A 19,888-nucleotide genomic window follows, 5' to 3' on the forward strand; every position below is an offset into this window, starting at 1 on the left:
GTCTGCCATTTACCAGAAACCAGCTGACCCTGTCGTGGTTCAGCAGTTAGACTAAAGATAAGATTTAGACGGAGCCACCCTGTTGTAGTTTAACAGTTAGATTAGATAAAGATAGCAAGAAATTCGGTGTGGCAGAAGGTTGTGGCCTGCTTGGAATTCCTCCCATCTTGAGATAGCCTACAGCTGGGTTGCCATAGCAATATGCTTCCCTGCCCCCTGCCTTATAAAACCTCTGTGAAATTTCTCAATAAACGGGGTTTGATCAGAATCCAGACTTACCCCCTTCTTTGTGTCTTTTGTTCTGTCCCTATACAGGAAAATTCTCCTCCCGAGTATTAGTCGAACCCTGGCGGGCCAGGGCAGGTGAGAATTTTCATCTGTGAATCTGTCCTAGTGTTCTGTGTCTCCTTTCCTTATCAACTTTTCTTGCACATTATAAAGAGACAATAGACATTAGAATCTAGAAATCCTAGCAGTACTTACACTCACTTTGAAAACTAGTTTTTTTCACTACATCTTTTAAAATCACTTCTCCATAGTTTCTTCTTCTTCTTCTTCTTCTTCTTCTTCTTCTTCTTCTTCTTCTTCTTCTTCTTCTTCTTCTTCTTCTTCTTCTTCTTCTAAATGACCATCTCTACAATTCCTACTCTGTGGTACCAGCTTCTGTCTTAAAGTTTCCATTGCTGTGAAGAGACACCATGACCATAACATTGCTTATAAAAGAAAAAATTTAATTTGGTCTGGACACAATGAAAGCAATAATAATACAAATATCATAGTAATAAGCACCTTCATAAAGAAATTGTAGATATCTCATATTAGCAATTTAACAGAACACCTAAAAGACATAGACTAAAGAGCAGACACACCAATGAGGAGTAGACAACTAGAAATGACCAAACCCAAGGCTGATATCAATAAATCAGAAATAAAGATAACAATGCAAAAAGTCAAGGAAACCTAGAGCTTGTTCTTTGAGAAAATCAACAAGATAGACAAAAACCCTTAGCCAAACTAACTAAAAGGCAGAGGGAAAGTACTCAATCAACAAAATCAGAAATGAAAAGGGAGACATAATGGCAGACACCAAGGAAATCTAAATTAGGGCTTGCTTCCAAAGCCTATATGCCACAAAATTTGAAAATCTAAATGAAATGGAAATTTTTCTTGATAGCAACAAATGAGCAAAATTGAATCAAGATTAGGTAAACCAATTAAATTGCCCTATATCTCACAAGGTAACAGAAGCAATATTTAAATCAACAAATTCAGAAAGGAAAATGGAGACATAAAAGCAGACACCAAGGAAATCCAAAGAATCATTAGGCCTTACCTCAAAAGCCTATGTGCCACAAAATTTGAAAATCTAAATGAAATGGGAAATTGTATTGATAGCTACCCATTATGAAAATTCAATCAAAATCAGGTAAACAAATTAAATAGTCCTATATTTCTTAAGGAAATAGAAGCAGTCAGCAAAAGTCTACCAACAAATAAAAAAGCCCAGGGCCTGACTGATTGAGCGCAAAATTATACCAGACCTTCAGAGAAGCGCTAATACTAATTCTCTTCTAAATATTCCACAAAATAGAAACAAATGCAACATTACGAAACTCCTATGAGGCCACACTCACCTTGATACCTAAACCACACAAAGACCCCACAAAGAAAGAAATTTCAGACCAATTTCCCTTATGAACATTAATGCGAACATACTCAATAAAAAACCCACAAACCAAATCCAGGAATATATCAAAGATATCATTCACCATGACCATGTAGCGTTCCTCCCAGGCATGCAGGCATGGTTTAATATATGGAAATCCATCAATATAATCCACCATATAAACAAACCGAATGAAAAAACCCACATGATCATCTCCTTCAATACTGAAAAAGCGTTTTACTAAATCCAGCACCCATTCATGTTAAAAGTCTTGGAGAGATCAGGGATACAGGGCAGTACCTATACATAGTAAAGGCAGTATACAGCAAGCCTGTATCCAATAACAAACTAAGTTAAGAGAAACTTAAATCAATTCCACTGAAATCAGGACATGACAAGGCTGTCCACTCTCTCCATTATCTCTGCAGTATCCTACTTGAAGACCTAGCTATAGCAAAAAGTTAACTAAGGGAGATCAAAAACATACACATTGGAAAAGAAGATGTGAAAGTATCACAGCCAGCAGACGATAAGATAGTATACATAAGTAACCCCAAAAAATTTACCCAGGAACTCCTACAGTTGACGAACACCTTCAGCAAAATGGACAGATGAAAAATCAACTTGAAAAATCAGTATCCCCCCTTTATACAAAAGACAAACAGGTGGAGAAGGAATTAGGGAAACAACAACCTTTACAGTAGCTACAAAACCCATGAAGCATCTTGGTGTAATTCTGACCAAGCAAGTGAAAGACCTGTATGAAAAAAACTTCAAAGTCTCTGAAGAAAGAAACTGAGGAAGATATCAGAAGATGGAAAGATCTCCCGTGCTCATGGATTGGTGGGGTTAACATAGTTAAAATGGCCATCTTAGCCGAGCGTGGTGGCACATGCCTTTAATCCCAGCACTCGGGAGGCAGAGGCAGGTGCATCACTGTGAGTTCGAGGCCAGCCTGGTCTACAAAACAAGTCCAGGACAGCCAAGGCTACACAGAGAAACTCTGTCTCGAAAAACCAAAAAAAAAAAAAAAAAAAAAAAAAAGGCCATCTTTCCAAAAGCAATCTACAGATTCAGTGCAGATTCAATTCCCATCAAAATTCCAACACAATACTTTACATACCTTCAAAGAACAATTCTCCCCTTCATTTGGAAAAACAAACAACACCACATAGCTAAAAATTCTTCTGGAGTCCTGGCTGCCCTGGACTCACATTGTAGACCAGGCTGACCTTGAACTCACAGAGATCCACCTGCCTCTGCCTCCCAAGTGCTGGGATTAAAGGCGTGCGCCACCACCGCCCAGCAATTTTTCCTGTCTTGTGCTAAGAGATAGCCCCAATGAAACTCAACCACATTGCCAACAAATTTCCATTGCAACAAAGGAATAGTTAAAGAAAATGTGGGAAGGAAGGCAAGGCCTTCTTTGGGGCATTTGAAGAAGAACAGCACCAAGACTTCTTCGTGGGTTGAGCCAGGCCTTGCGCTTCACTTGAATCACCAAAAGTACAATAACAAAACAAAGGAAAACAAGAAAAACAAAAACCTCAACCCAAACCAGGACAAACAAACCACAGAACACTCGGGCCCTCCTGGAGCTCTAGAATGATTTATACCACATCATGAACCTGTTCTGGACAGGTTCCAAGTTTCTATCTGAATGAATTCTTACCAGCAAGGAAAGTGTAAAAAAAAAAATGTAGTAAAATCACTGAACTAGTTCTCTTTTTCAGGACAAAGAAAAGTTCATTTGAAAATACAACCTGGAGCCAGGTGTGGTGGCACATGCCTTTAATCCCAGCACTCAGGAGGCAGAGGGAGGTTGATTGCTGTGAGTTTGAGACCAGCCTAGTCTACAAAGCCAGTCCAGGATGGCCAAGAAAACATAGAGAAACCCTGTCTCAAAAACCAAACCAAACAAAAAGAAAGAAAGAAAGGAAGGAAGAACAAAAGACGAAAAGAAAGAAAGAAAATAGAAACTAGTGGATGTCTCACAAATACAGAAAACAGTAGTTGGTGGCAAAGTCCATGTCAGTTTTATGTGGACAAGTTGCAGGGACAGGAATTCTTCAGTGTAGGACAGCCTGGGAGACAGCTTGGGGAATTTGGTTTGTTGCATGGTATTTGGTCTTATCAAGTACCAGATACCCTTTGGGGTGGATAAAGGAAGGAGTGATCCTTTTAAACAAGCAGAAGTCAACTCCAAAAATACCTGAGGAATGCTGAATTTTGATTTCTGAGTACTAAAAACAGTCCTTCTGTTTTCCTGTCAGAGGCTTTCCTGGGCTGCCGATAGGACTTTGTTGGCAGCTCTGGCAAGTATTGGGTCCTTTGGCCCCTTAAAGAGATAAGATGAGGCCGGGCGTGGTGGCGCACGCCTTTAATCCCAGCACTCGGGAGGCAGAGATAGGCGGATCGCTGTGAGTTCGAGGCCAGCCTGGACTACAAAGCGAGTCTAGGACAGCCAAGACTACACAGAGAAACCCTGTCTCAAAAAACAAAAAAAAAAAAAAAAAAAAAAAAGAGATAAGATGGAAGCACGTGAAGAAAGAAGACGGTCCAAATGATGATGTCACTTAAGATCACTCAGCAATATATTTAGCTAGTGACTAAACTTTACCATTTCTATCAACTTATAATATGAGAGTTTAAGACATGATGGAGCATATCTTACAAAAAAGGCCACATTAAAAAATGGTTCCTCAGGGATTGGTGGAAGCTTTTTATAAGTTTGGTAATGTTTAAAGTGTTGACAAAGGATTGCTACACTTTTTTGGTTTCTCAGTTTAACGAAAATTTCTTTAGCATTGTGCAACATACTGTCAAACACCTCCGTGCTTCAGTGGTAAGGGCAGGATGATTTTGTGTTAACTGACAGCAGCCCATACATAATATTGCAGAGATAAACAGTTACTATGTGTGTGAAGAAGACTCAGTTTCACACTTGTTGGCTACAGTGTGTTATGGATGCTTGCACATCCACATTTCCTTTTGGGATAGAGATTATATAATATAACTTACTGGTATTGCTATGTTAACTTTAGTCACTTTATTGTTTCCCACATGTTTTACCTATAATGTGTTTTCGTGTATTACTTTATTCACTTTTGTACATATATTTAAATAATATATACATACACACAGAAGAGATGAAGAGAAAATTCATGAACAATTGCTATGGGCATACGGGAGTATTTTGAGGAAACAAAAGGAGGGAATCCTGAGTATAATATAATTTCAAAACTGTAGCCTTCAAAAACGCAATTATTTGGAATTCATTTTATATTGAGTTACTAAAACATCACCTCATAGTCTCAAGCTCAGCACATAATTGGCATGTGGGGTATGGTTTCTTCCTTCAGACCAGAATTACTGCATTATCATGTAGTGTGCACTGCAAGAGAAACAGGATAGGCAGTCGGCTGCTGGAGTCACCATTGTGAAAAAACAGCAGATCATGGCATGTTTCGTGATTTTGTAATTTCTCAGCGTGAATTAATTCATGTTAAGTCAATGCAGAAAGAACAGATTGGTGGGCGTACAGTTGGTGAGGGTAAGTTTGAGGTAATGAATATTAAACTTACAATCATGGCTCTGTCCTATAAATACATGTGCATTTCTGGTTGACATAGTGAAGGCAGCTCAGAATTTGACGCCCAGGCCATTGGCTGTAGCTGTGTGTGTCGGATTCTAGATCTCAGCAGCTCACAACACTCATCGCTTATTAATGCCAAAGTTAGTGTGCCTATACATGTTTTCAACTATATTTATCTTTATAAAGTGTCAATTATTAGTTTTACCCCTTAAATGTTTTGTTCTTTAAATGTATTACAGCTCTAATCACATATTTGTTTTAACATCCAATCTTTCTGGGTCATTAAGAATTTCTATCCATTTTTCTCAAATGTTGTTGAGTATTTCGGTATAGAGTAATGTCTCCTGCACTCAGGCTTAAATCATGCTCTGTACTTGATAATTTCTTAGAACACCCAATACTGCATCTGCCGCCCAGGCCTGGGAAGACTGCTCTGCAACTTCTTCCAGGCTGCACCTTGACAGGTCAGTGAGAATGGAAAAGGGCCAGTGGATGAGGGGCCTCTCACCTCCCTGGCTTTTTTTTGGAGAATAAGAAAGAGTGACCTGTGTGGGAACTGAGTTCACTGAGCACCCTTGAAGCTGGTGTCTTCACAGCACAGAAAGGGATGGGGAGGAGGAAAGTGAGAGAGTTCATGCTTTCACTGTAGCTGGCATTATCAGTGAGTAATCAGTAATCACCTTTTTTTTTTAACCTTCCCACTGAGGAAAATGAGCTGGCTAGCAATAGCGCTCCAAAATGTTTGTCATCTTTTTGCTCTTTTTCTTTCTTTCTTTCCTTTTTTTTGGTAGGGTGGGTGGGTGGGTGGGGGGTGTTGGTTTTGAGACAGGGTCTCTGTATGCTAGCCTTGGCTGTCCTGGACTCGCTTTGCAGACCAGGCTGGCCTTGAACTCGCAGCGATCCGCCCGCCTCTGCCTCCCGAGTGCTGGGATTAAAGGCGTGCGCCACCACGCCCGGCCTTTTGCTTTTTTTCTACCACGGATTTCTCATACACACCGTGTGTGAAGTAGCTGCAGTATATCAGACGCCAGTGTGAAGCCACACAACATAGATCTCATTGTTTCCTAAAATCTCGCCTTAACTGTTAATATCCTTGGCGCCCTTCCAACTGCAGACAGGTTGTTCCCTCCATTTCAGGTTGAGTAATGGACTGTGCAAGATATCTACCTTATTTCCATAGGGAAAGTGGTAAAGGACAGACACAAGTGCTGCTGAGACACAGATCTCTGTAGATCGGAAAAAGTCTGGCCCTGGAATGGAACCGCGAGGCAGTAATTACTACTATTCCTTGTCCATTTAGTACTCTCTAACCCTAAGGAACGTGCTCCTGCCACTCAAGAGTCACTGGCCAATCAGAGCCAAAAGTGAATCCTTCAGTCGGGAGAGGAGGCGGGTTCTCCCGGTGCTGCGCTGAGGGTTCTTCCGGTGCCGTGCTGCTGGTTCTGCTCCATACCTGAGCAGATAGGAGTGTTTGGTGTGTAGGTGTCTGAGCGCAGCCTCTGGGTGCTTTGAGGGAATTTCTGGCGAGTTCCGAAGTCGCAACATGGTGAGTGTGTGGCTGCTGCCTCAAACTTGGTGTGGTAGTGGGCTAAACAGCAGGAAGTGCTGTGGTTGGTCCTTCTTTGGGCTGGGTGGGAACTGAGGGGTGATGCCGCCATTTCTAAGGTCCTGTGTCTGAGCCACTTCATGAACTTGGCCACTGCATCGCAATAATTTCACTATGGGCGGTGACTTTTCACAAAGCATTTGCGGGCGGAGGGGGGAAGAGAGTCGGAGATGGATAGACCGGGTAGAGGGCTGATGGGGACAGTTAGAGGGTGTCGGGATGTGGCGGGACTTGGGTGGCTGGGTGGCGGGGTGCGCGTGTTGAAAGTAGAAATCTCCTTGGCAGCATGCTAAACTCAGGAGAGACTTACTTTCTCTAGTATCTTCTACAGTTCTGCCCTTGGCATTTAACATTTACTTGTCAGATTCCTTTGCAGTTAGTTTTGGGAAGCTAGTAAAAAGCATCTGATGTGTTGAGTAGCACTCCAATATCAAGCTCCGATGTAAAGGAGGAGGATTTATGATGTAAAATGTTACCAGTGCTTAGGAGATAGAAGGTCACACCTAGTAGGATTTAGCTAAGGGACCGTCTCTAAATCAGCCCACAGATAAGTAGCATGCTAACCAGGCCTGTTAGGGTTTAGGACGCTAGGACGTACGTTCTGTTTGTTTTGAGATAGGGTTTCCCTGTGCAGCCCTGGCTGTCCTGGAACTCACAGCGAGTGCTGGGATTAAAGGCGTGGGCCACCACGCACGGCTTAGGACACACATTTGTTCACTATGATTGTCCACAAATTTGGCTCCAACCATAACCTAGGATTTAGCACCCCGATCACCACCACCCACTAGGTCCATCCCCATATCAACGAGCAGGCCTCTCACAAGCTCCCTAATCAAGCATTTCAGGGTCACAACCAATATTAAGTCATGGTGCCCCATAAAAGTCTAGATAGATTTCAGCCGGGTGGTGGTGGTGGTGCAAGCCTTTAATCCCTGCACTTGGGAGGCAGTGTATCCCTGGTGTTTTCAAGGGGTAAAGCCCACCAAAACTGCTTTCACCTGGGACAAAGCTTACAATCCTTCCCACAGTTCATTGACAGTTTTAAAATTACAATAAAAGAAATCATTGGAGTCGTGTAATGAACTCTCCATTGCAGTAAAAAGAAAAGGATTTGCATGTGGAGCCTGGGCTCTTCCTTCAGACCAGAGTAGGAGGAACAGTTCACTGTGTGCACTGCAGGGTGAGAGAGGGTAGGCAGTAGCCAGATCACCGACTACAGTTTAAGAGAGTCAGCTGCTGGAGTCACCGTTATGAAGAAAGACCTGACTGAGGCAGGGGGAGTGATTTTATAATCTCCCTGCATATATTAATTAAAGCACATGACTGAAGACCAGGTTAGTGGATGTATAATTTGAAGAACTTAAGTTGAGTCAGTGAATATTGATTACCAATCATTGGTCTTGCCTTTTGTGGGTATGTGCAATCCTTATTGATCTAGTGAAGTCAGCTTGAAACACAGGCCAGTGGCGGTAAATGTGAGAGGCAGATTCCAGATCTAAGCAGCTGGCATTGCACAAAGGGGTAAAGTCTAATAGTATCTAATCAATGCCATTCTGTCTACCAGAGAAGGCCTTGCTTTTTCAAAGTGTTTTTTTCAAGTACACACACACACACACACACACACACACACACACACACACACACACAAGTCAATTTAGAGGATAATACTGAATTTTATTGTCACTTCATTACTGCTCTAATGTCTTTTTTGCATCTTTCCCCCCAATATTTCTGAGTCATTAAGAATTTCATTACTTTTTATCAAGTGTGTTTCTGTTTGGAGCTGTATCCTCTTTAGCATGGGTTTGCATCATGCTATGTAATTTTGAGAACTGATTTGAAAACGTTATCCTGCCTCTGCTGCTCAGTGCCTGGAAGACAGTCCAGCAGCTCCTAGGCTGGGCCAATCTGTCTGGCTGTGTGGGGAGAGTTACAAGTTAAGAGGGACCCGTGTGAGTGTTGAGTTCACTGACCACCTTTGAAGCTGATGTAGGAAGGAAGGAACGTGGTAGCTTTCCTACTTTGACATTATTTGACCTTAGCAGTGAGTAGTCAGGTAATCAATTTCAGATGATCAATATCAGTTCAAATTTCCTATACTTTTGGAATCACAGACCAGGCCATTCAAGAGTCTGGATAAGGAACTTAACTTATTTCTGTAAGGCAAATTACGTAGTTACACTTTTTCAGCCCTCCCAAAGATCTGGATGGACCATGCCTAATAGGATGTGGCTGTGCCTAACAGGAATATTATTTTTCCTCTCCGAAAATGAACAGCCTGAGAGAAAAGGTGTTAGTACTACTTGGTGTGCTCTATTACATATGTCTAAGTCCTTGGAACACCTGGGCCATAGAGCCTTTTTCAACATTTTAAAATAACTTGCGAGATTGTAGTAATGAAAACATTTCAACCTTCTCATTCCTTCGTACTGATGAGACTCAAATCCTGGGACGAATGGTTGAGGCTCCTATTTAACAAGTCAAAGAAGATTTGGCTACCAGGTTCCCTCAGCATCCATGAGTCCCTGCCTTTCTACAAGGTATGGCTGGCACACACTGCTCTAGCCCGGGGTTTGGGCTGCTGTTCTCCCAGCTGCCCTTCCTGATGTAATCCAGCCATTTGTTTACCAGCTCTTTCTCATCTATCACTTCCTGTCCTGGGCTGTCTGGCTCTCTAGTCTCTTCCCTTTCGTCACATGCATGGCACAGGGTCGTGTCCACTCTGGGTTGTCCCAGGTGCCCCTTTCTGCAGGTGTGCTCTCTTCTTTATCTATAAAACACTTTCTCCTCCACTATACCTAGGAATAGACAAGTCCTTTCCTTTCTTTTTTCCCATTCACCTCCCATGTACCATTCTTTTTTCAAATTCATAGCCAACTTTTCCTTCCGCTGTTGTTGCTGTGTGAGTTTGATGACGTTCTGCTGCAGGGTTTCCCAGTTCTGAGGTAGAGATGGCTGCACTGGGCACTGAGACTGGAATGGAGTCGGCACATAAGGAACCCTGTGCATTGTAAGCTGAGCAGGTGCCCTGCCAGAGAGGGAGACTTTACTAAAATACAAATATATCAGATTATTATGTTTGCTCCCAGGGAGAGGACAGACCTGGGCAGGCCTGTGCTCTCTCAGTCACTTGCTCTCTAACTGTCTAGTAGTGGGTCTGCTCCCTTTCCTGAGGCCCAGGTGGCTGATTCAAGCTAATGACGGACTCTGAGAGGGCGTCACACTCAGGAAGGAATACCAGCGGGTTGTGGCTTGCTGGCACTTTGCAGGATTCTGTTCTAGTTTCACTGCGTCAAGGTGTGAGTGACATCAGAAGCCATGCCATGGTGAATGTGGGGGGGGTCACTGTCCCCAGACCAGGAAAAGCAGGTATGCTTAGCCACCAGTGTCCAATTTTCTAGGACTGGGTGGACTGTGAGTCAAACTGTGTTTCTGTTTCTCTGTGTGGTGACCTGCACAGAATCCCTTGGCCTAAGAGCTTCCCTGAGTGTGGATTCCCTCTGATGGCGGAGGCTGTGCAGCTCTGTCTGTATGAAGCTGCCGTGCTTATGAGATCCCTGTCAGTGTGCACACACGGGCACTCTTTCTGTTAAGCAGTGGGAAGACAAAGTAGAAAGCTGAAGGTCTGGTTCCTAGAAGTTCTGAACTTTGAATTCTACATTAAGTTTTGTGTGATGAATTTTTACCAATAATTTATAAACTGGTATAAATGAGAAGATGGAGAAGCCTCCTTGAGCAATGTTTGGTTAGGACTCTTGTTCTTTATGCTACCATCAGCTGCAGTGGTGTGCTTCAGAGGAATTCAGTTCCAGGGTACAAAATGTGCTGCTGAGCTGCAGAGGTTTTTCAGGTGTGGATGGTGTGGTGCAGGTGGATAGGGCAGATTCTGTACCTTGGGCCATAACAAATGTGGCAGGAAGCAGACAATTCCGTTACTGTTCATCATGTGTTCTTTGTCAGCACCAGTTAGCCTGAATTCACAGTGGTGCCTGAGGGGCTGATGACCTCCATTTACAGAGAGATGGACAGAGGATGAAACTTATAACGGTTTAGGCAGCACTCTGAGTTATTATTTATGAAAGCTGTGAAGTCTGTATTTATTTTATTTCTGTACACATACAAGCCTAGGTAACCTGTCTTTCTTTCATTCTTTCTTTTTTTTTTCTTTTTATTTATTTATTTATTTGGTTTTTAAAGACCAGGTTTCAAGCCGGGCGTGGTGGTGCACGCCTTTAATCCCAGCACTCGGGAGGCAGAGGCAGGCGAATCGCTGTGAGTTCGAGGCCAGCCTGGTCTACAAAGTGAGTCCAGGATGGCCAAGGCTACACAGAGAAACCTAGTCTCGAAAAACCAAAAAAAAAAAAAAAAATAAATAAATAATAATAAATAAATAAATAAATAAAGACCAGGTTTCGCTGTGAAGCCCGGGCTATCCTGGACTGGCTTTGTAGACCAGGCTGGCCTCAAACTCACAGGGATCTGCCTGCTTCTGCCTCCCAAGTGCTGGGATTAAAGGTATGCACCACCGTGTTATTTTTACAACTTATTTTTTGATTAATTGGTCCATTTATAACTGTTTAAACATGCATTCCTTTTTAGTAAGATATTATGAATGTTACGGATTAAACTGTGGCACTTCAGGGTTCTGAGAGCTGACTTCATAACGGGAGTGTATGGATGATTCTTTGTAGTACTTCAGTAAACACCCCCTGAGTTGTTTTTTTTTCCCTTTTCTTTCTTGTTCATTGGATTGATGTTTGCAGGGAAGAAAATGTACCTCTGGCTGTCCTTGAATAAGTTGCATAGACCAAGATGGCATCCAATTCAGTCAGATACTTTTGGCTCGGCCTTGTGAGCTAGGGTTAAAGGCCTGAGACAAAACACCCAGCTTGCCAATCAATTTTTGTAGTTACTATTTGTTCATATAATTTCTCTGATGTGTGCTCAGTACTTTTCATCTGTTTGTTTCTCTCTCTCTTTATTTCCATACCAAAGGTGCAGAAATGACAGAGATGAACCTCATTGATCAGTTTCTTTCTAAAATGACTTAGTGATTGCATTAGGATTTCCGTGTCAGAAAATAAGTAGGGGAAACACCACAATTATATGAACATGTTGTCCATGGAGCATCCATGTACAGTGTTGTCACTATCATGCTTTGTCTTATACACATGTCTGTGGTGTTATAGGATGCAGTGACCTATGATGATGTGCATGTGAACTTCACTCGGGAGGAGTGGGCTTTGCTGGATCCTTCCCAGAAGAATCTCTACAAAGATGTGATGCTGGAGACCTATTGGAACCTCGCTGCTATAGGTAAGACAGTGAATTTTCTTTCACTTTTTAAAACAAGCTGGCAACTGTTATTTTGGAGTTGGTGTCACTGTTGCTGTTGTTGCTGTTCTTCTGTGATGATAATGGAGGTGAATAAATCAGGCATGGCTGTAATTTCACCGAATATATTAACTTAAATTTTGCTTAATTTGAAATAATACATCATACTTTTTCTTGTACATATTTTAGGCTATAATTGGGAAGACCATAGGACTGGACATTTTCAAAGTCTTGGAAGACTTGAAAGGTAATTTTCATGTTTAGGCTGATATGAATATGAATTTTTGTTATGTATCTGAGGAAATTTCATTGTGTCCCTGAAGTCTAAAAAAAACAAAAAACAAAAAACAAAAAAACAAAATTAAAAAGCCACTACCTTAAGCGTACTGATGATTATTAAATACTCACAAATCCATATATCTCAATGTCAGGTATCTGATTTGTGTTTGCCAGGCATTCTTCTAAGAAAGGAAACAATGAAAAATCCTATAACAGATATTACCATTTGGAGCATAGCCCCGTTAGAGCTGTGTTGTAGAACTGCCAATCTGTATAGTCTCATACCACGCAGATATTGCAAAGTGTATGCATACGGAATAGGTGATAAATATATGTCCAAAATCCTCTGATGTGCAAATAGTCCAGAGTAAAGCAGGTGTTACTCACTTACATATAGTAACTTTGCTAAGTTAATGACTGGGGCTGTTATGATTGTCAAGAATGTTGCTCTGGAGAAAACCTCATCCACATACTACGTATCTATGAGGAATAAAATGTCAAACAATGAATGTGTAAATTCTTCATTTGTTATTTTTCCTTTAACAGGTATATCATTTGTCAAAAAGGATAAAAGCCATGTGAGCATAGGGATTCTGAAAGAAGCAATATTCTTCCCTCTCTTCCAGAATAATCAGAAAATATGTTGTAGTCTCCAATTTGGATACACTTTCTGAATGTCATACAAATTTACATTTGCATTATTGATAGTTATTAATTAATTAATGATGGGATAGATATTAATTAATTAATTAAAAAGTGAAAGACCACCCTATAGCAGTGATGTTCTTGTAGGTTTACAGTATTACATCTTTGTAGAGTCTCTTCTTGGAATGTTCTAGCAAACTCCCCTCTTCCTGGACGAAGTTCTCATATATGTCACCACAGGCCATTGGATTCTGAGCTATCCAATACATGTGCAAAACAGAAAGCATGACAGTGGCCACACTGCACATCTATACTTCATTTTCCATTAACTAATTAATTATTTTAAAAATTGTAAACTTGGATCCCAGTCAGAAAACCTACTCAAAGTAGGGACTACTAATTAAGTAAATTAATACAAGTAATTAGTTTTCCATTTTCATCGAATACTCCACAGTCTCACACTGTGAATCATTTATATGAGTGCTAGGACTGTGGAAATTCTTCTCTCTGTCCCAGTTCACTTTACTAATGTAGTCTGACTCACAGTGTTAGGAAAAAAAATTTTAATACAATTGCTGTGGTAAAACTATGAGTTCTTCCAGTTTTCCTCAAATATGTGAGTGTCCTCGTATAGAAAAAGGATGCTATAATGTGAATTATCTAATAATTGCTCTTACCATCACAGGTATCTTCAAAGATGCAAAACAGTACCTAATTAATGGAAAACTGCATAAAAACAAAGTGATTCAGCCTTCAGATCTGATTATGCTTTATAAGTAGATCAAATGAAAAATTAATTAATACAGATGAAAATATACATTTGTGTACTAAATGTGGTAAAGCTTACATATGTACCAATTATATTTCCAGGCATGAAAGAACACATCCTAGAGAGAAGCCCTGTGAACGTAATCAGTATGGTAAAGCCTTTTCGTGTCACAGTAGTCTCCCATTACATAAAGGAACACACACTGAAGAGAAACTCTACCAAAGCAATCAACATGATAAAGCATTTTTACAAGACACTCATCTACAAATCCATAAAAGAATACATACTGGAGAGAGACCCTATGATTGTAACAAATGTGGTAAAGCCTTTTCCCAAAAGAGTAGTCTCCAAAGACATAAAAGAGCACATACTGGAGAGAAGCTCTACAAATGTAAACAATGTGATAAAGCCTTTTTACTAAACATTTATTTACAAAGCCATGAAAGAACACACACTGGAGAGAAACCCTATAAATGCAATCAATGTGGTAAATACTTTTTACAACGCAGTCATCTCTGGGTACACAAAAGAACACATACTGGAGAGAAACCCTATGAATGTAACCAGTGTGGTAAAGCCTTTTCTCTTCAAGGTAATCTCCAGGCACATAAAAGAACACATACTGGAGAGAAACCCTATGAGTGTAATCAGTGTGGTAAAGCCTTTTCAGTAAACAATAGCCTCCAAAACCATAAAAGAACACATACTGGAGAGAAACCCTATGAATGTAACCAGTGTGGTAAAGCCTTTACCCAAAATAGTCACCTACAAAGACATAAAAGAACACATACTGGAGAGAAGCTCTACAAATGTAAACAATGTGATAAAGCCTTTTCTCTAAACATTTATTTACAAAACCATGAAAGAACACATAGTGGAAAGAAACCCTATGAATGTAACCAATGTGGTAAATACTTTTTACAACACAGTCGTCTCCGGATACATAAAAGAACACACACTGGAGAGAAACCCTATGAATGTAACCAGTGTGGTAAAGCATTTTCACGTCAAGGTAATCTCCAGGCACATAAAAGAACACATACTGGAGAGAAACCCTATGAGTGTAATCAGTGTGGTAAAGCCTTTTCCCAAAACAGTAACCTCCAAAGCCATAAAAGAACACATACTGGAGAGAAGCCCTATGAATGTATCCAGTGTGGTAAAGCCTTTTCCCTTCAAGGTACTCTCCAGAAACATCAAAGAACGCACACTGGAGAGAAACCCTATGAATGTAATCAGTGTGGTAAAGCCTTTTCATTTCAAGGTACTCTTCAGAAACATCAAAGAACACATACTGGAGAGAAACCCTATGAATGTCTCCAGTGTGGTAAAGCCTTTTCCTTTCGAGATGCTCTCCAGAAACATCAAAGAACACATACTGGAGAGAAACCTTATGAATGTATCCAGTGTGGTAAAGTCTTTTCACAACAAGGTAATCTCCAGAAACATCAAAGAACACATACCCTAGGAATGTAACCAGTGTGATGAATGAAGCCTTCTCACAAAGCAGTCATCTCAACAGACATCAAAGAAGACATATTGGAGAGAAACCCTACAAATGGAAACAATGTAATAAAGCCTTTTCAAAACACAGGTATCTCCTCTTACATGAAAGAGCACATACTGGAGAGAAACTCTATGAATGTAATCAGTGTGATAAAGCCTTTTCCCAAAATAGTCACCTACCAAGACATAAAAGAACACATACTGGAGAGAAACTCTACAAATGTAAATAATGTGAGAAAGCCTTTTTACAAGGCATTCATCTGCAACTAGGGAGAAAGCCTAAGAATGTAACCAGTATGGTAAAGCCCTTTCACAAATCAGTCATCTCCAAAGACATAAAGGAACACATACTGGAGAGAAACTCTATGACTGTATTTAATGGGATGAAACTTTATACATTTGTTTAACCTTCATGATCACGATAGAATTCATGCTGGAGAGATGTCTATGGATGTATTTAATATGGTTAATGAAACCTTTTCGTTCCCACCTATCTGTTCGAGATGATGTATATTCAGCAAGCACCTGGGTATCTCACAACATAGCTTGATTTGCTGTAGATATGTGTTTTTTATTTGCTGTGCCATGAATCTCTGTGTTCCCATTAATTCATTTGGCATTTCATCTTGAAGTACTGTATTGCCTCATAAGGGAATTATGTGTTGAAGCTAGATAAAGTAACAGCAATGAGATTTACTAAAAGAAACATTTCTGGTATGTGTGTATGTGTGTGCTTGTGAGGGGTGTAATGCGAGTATGTGTTCTTCGCCCATAGCAGACATGTGGAGAGAGTAAGATTTTTAATTCTACCTTTAGAATAGTTTTAAACAATTTTTTATTTCGTTTTTTAAAAAAAGATTTAGTCGGGCGGGGTGGTGCACTCCTTTAATCCCAGCACTCGGGAGGCAGAGGCAGGTGGATCACTGAGTTCGAGGCTAGCCTGGTCTACAAAGCAAGTACAGGACAGCCAAGAGTACACAGAGAAACCCTGTTTCAAAAAACCAAAAAGAGAGAGAGAGAGAGAGAGAGAGAGAGAGAGAGAGAGAGAGAGAGAGAGAGAATTTATTTTGTGCTTATCTATGCAATGTTCTACCTGCATGTAATGCTCGCACACCTAAAGAGGGCGCCAGATCTCATTATAGATGTATGAGCCATCATGTGGTTTCTGGAAAATGAACTCAAAACATTTGGAAGAGCAGGCAGTGCTCTCAACCTCTGAGCCATCTCTCTAGGCCCCTTTCTTCAGTCTTTAGATGGTGATGTAATGTCAGGTTGCCTGTTGTGCCCACCAGAGGCATTTCCACTGAGCTACCTTACTGATTCTCAAATAAGATTGGTTGAAAGATTACATTAGTAAAATAAATATTCTTTTAAAACTGCAAACACCGTCAACTAAGGATAGAGAAATACAAGATGATTTTAATATTTAGTATTTGCAACAAAAATGATATATTGCTATATAATTTGAATGTATTTGTTTATTCTTAGGAGTAAACAGTTCAAACCGTTTCACAGAACCACAGATATATGCCAGAGAATTGTCTCAGTGGGTGAAGTTGGTTGCTGTTAAGCCTGATAATCTGAATTCACTCTTTGAGAGACTACTAGTATTTTTTTCTCTCATTTGTGCACATGGACTGTGGAATCTGCACATGAGCACATAAGTAAATGCCTTTTAAGCCGAAACAAGGGCCAGTAAATTAACTTGAACCAAACAACACCCTGGATTTCATCTCTAGGATTCACAAAGGACAAAGGATAAGAGAGCAATAACTTTTCATCTCACTGCCACGTACATACCATGGCACAAGTGTATACACAAACACAGTTCAGGAGTGTGTATTAAAATTTAATGTACAATCTAGGGATAGAACAGAATTTATACATCGAATAAAATGATAGTGAATTCCTGGATTATATATGAAAGCACAAAGGAATTATGTGCACATCACAGGCTTCTGATCTGTACGTTTTAACGTTTTATCCTGGTTTTGAGGTCAGGTTGGAAACCTGGAATGCAGCTGTGTCTTAGTATCGTGAGTGTCAGGAGAGGCTATCCTGAAGATTGTCTGGAAGAAGATGTTACCCGAGTGTCAGCAGAAGCCCAAGGTTTGAAGGGAACGTGGAGAGAGGTTATTGGTGGGCGTAACGTGTTAGAGTCCCAGAAGAGGCTATGGGGGAAGCTGCAGCCTACTTTCCAAAGCAACTTTAGCATCTCTGATATTACATTGCCATGTTATCTGCACCAACCAGGAAGTCAAGCCAGCAAGAGAAGCTGTGCGTGTCACTGATGGAAAGAGGCTAGAGACATGGGGGAATGGAGCCATATCAAATCCAAGGATCGTGATTACACAGAACCCAACACTGAGCTTTCCCACAGATGGAAATTAGCTTTTCATTGATCTGATGTTTTGGGGGATAATTGGTCAAGGAGTTTGGATGCTTGGGCCAAAACACTTGAGAGTGTACTCAGTGATGAGCAAACTGTTGTGTGAACTTGGAAGATCATGCAGATAATAATGCAGAAGACAGAAGCCTGACTTGTGACGTTTCAGAAAGAACTAAAGATCAAATGGCAACCTCCATGCACATTTGATAAGAAGCGCCTGTGGTTCTTGTCAGCTTACACTGACCAAATGTCTGTGATTTACAAGAAACTAAACCCACTAGAGCACACCATGGCATTTCTGAATGATGCCTTATGGTTAGCTGAAACTGAGAAATTAGCAATTAATAAGAAACCATCACTACTGAGGAGAAACTCTTCTGAGAAATGTTTTTTTTTTTCCAGTTCCAGGACATGATAAGATTTAATCAGTAGTGCTACAAGTCTGTACAACCTGTGCAGGCAGCTGGATTTGATAATGTAATGGAGTCAACCAGTATTTCTGGTTTATGAAAGGTTCTTTGAAAAGAGTTCAGGCTTGACTCTTGTGTGGTTATGCTGACATACCTGAAGAGGCACTGGTGAGAGTGAAGCCTCAGTAGCAGGGGAGAAACCAGCATATTTGAGAAACCACTACCATAAGAAGACCAAGGCCAGTAGTAGGTGTTGTTTGGAGCTGGCTGAGCTTACAGATACACTGTGTGGTCTGTGCACAGCAAAGCAGCAGAAATGAAGCATCTAGGCCCTTTGGAGAGAAGATTGTGAGTTTCAGATGTTACACATGGTTGTATTTTTGTTTGGGTTTGATATACTTGTTACTATAATATTTCTTACCTTTTATAGTCAGAATTTCAGGAATTTTTCTGTAAAAAAAAATACTGGAGTCTAACTTAAGTGCCTGATTTATAAGAAGAAGTTAGAATTTAAAGATACCTTGTACCTTTAAAGTATTGAAATTTAAATATTGGATCTCTATGCTATACTGTATTGAATATTAAGCTGTTAATCTGAAACTTGGGGCATGATCAGGAAAGGGGAAGTTATGGTTTATGATTTATTAAAAATATTTGTGTTTAATATTGACACACATAAAATTTGCTGTTTTGCGTTGTTTGTAAAGTTGTTCTCTCTGTAAATATGATACACTTATAGATGTCTAATTAGAAGAAATTTAAACTGGGAAAGGCCTGCATTAGACTGGGGCTTTTTTTTTTTTTTTTTTTTTTTTTGGTTTTTCGAGACAGGGTTTCTCTGTGTAGCCTTGGCTGTCCTGGACTCGCTTTGTAGACCAGGCTGGCCTTGAACTCACAGCGATCCGCCTGCCTCTGCCTCCCGAGTGCTGGAATTAAAGGTGTGCACCACCACGCCCGGCTGACTGGGGCATTTATTATGAGTAACAGTTTATATGGGTTGATCCAGAAAACTCGTGGTACCACCCCTAGGCTGTTGGTCCTGAGATTTAAAAACGTGCAGGCTGAACAGTCCATTCAGGGCACTACAGTAAGAAGTGTTCCTTCATGGACTCTGCTCAAGTTTCTTCCTCCAGATTCCTACCTTTGAGTTCTTCCTCTGACTTTCCTTTTTGCTGGATGGCCACAGTGTGCCAAGAGAATGCCTTTAATCGCTGAGTGGTTTTTTTGTTGTTGTTGTTTTAAGACAGAGTCAGTCTGGGTAATAACTGGCTCTCCTGGGACTCCCTTTCTAGACCAGGCTGGTCTCGAACTCACAGCGATTGGCCTGGCTCTGCCTCCTGAGTGCTGGGAAGAAAGGGATGTGCCACCACACTGGCTTCCCAAGTAGGTTTTGCATATAAGAGTTTTATCACAATAGAAACCTAGTAAGTCAGACGTAAGACGCAGAGATTATTTTATGATCTGAATGTGTTGATGGGGTGTAAAACTCCAGTGCATGAGTACTATAAAAGAAAGGAGATATTTAAAAAGACAGGAGGAGTTGGGTGTGGTCACACGTTCCTGCACTTCCAGCTCTCTGAAGGCAGAGGCAGGTGGGTACCTCTGAATTTGATGCCCACTGATGCCCAGGGAACAACAACAGAATGATATTTTCAGAGCGTCAAGTCAAGTATGGTCTATAGAAAACTA

The 19,888-nt window shown here is 40.7% G+C and overlaps 1 protein-coding gene across 3 annotated transcripts in view; it reads left to right on the plus strand.

Moving 5' to 3' along the window:
* The window catches only part of LOC311585615 (uncharacterized protein), a 167,198-nt gene extending 151,237 nt beyond the window's left edge, over positions 1 to 15,961 (plus strand). For 2 of the 3 annotated variants that reach the window (XM_084761026.1, XM_084761028.1), the window contains exons 2-4: positions 12,057 to 12,183; positions 12,391 to 12,448; positions 13,996 to 15,961. In XM_084761026.1, the coding sequence (XP_084617152.1) occupies positions 12,057 to 12,183; positions 12,391 to 12,448; positions 13,996 to 15,370 (1,560 nt within the window). In that variant the 3' untranslated portion in view covers positions 15,371 to 15,961. Of the gene's footprint in view, positions 1 to 6,639; positions 6,808 to 12,056; positions 12,184 to 12,390; positions 12,449 to 13,995 lie in introns of those variants that run through there. The other variant, XM_084761027.1, reaches the window with a different exon arrangement.
* The last annotated feature ends 3,927 nt before the right edge of the window (positions 15,962 to 19,888 follow it).

Source organism: Acomys minous (genome assembly GCF_964271855.1).
Source record: "Acomys minous genome assembly, chromosome: 16".
Lineage (NCBI taxonomy): Eukaryota > Metazoa > Chordata > Mammalia > Rodentia > Muridae > Acomys > Acomys minous.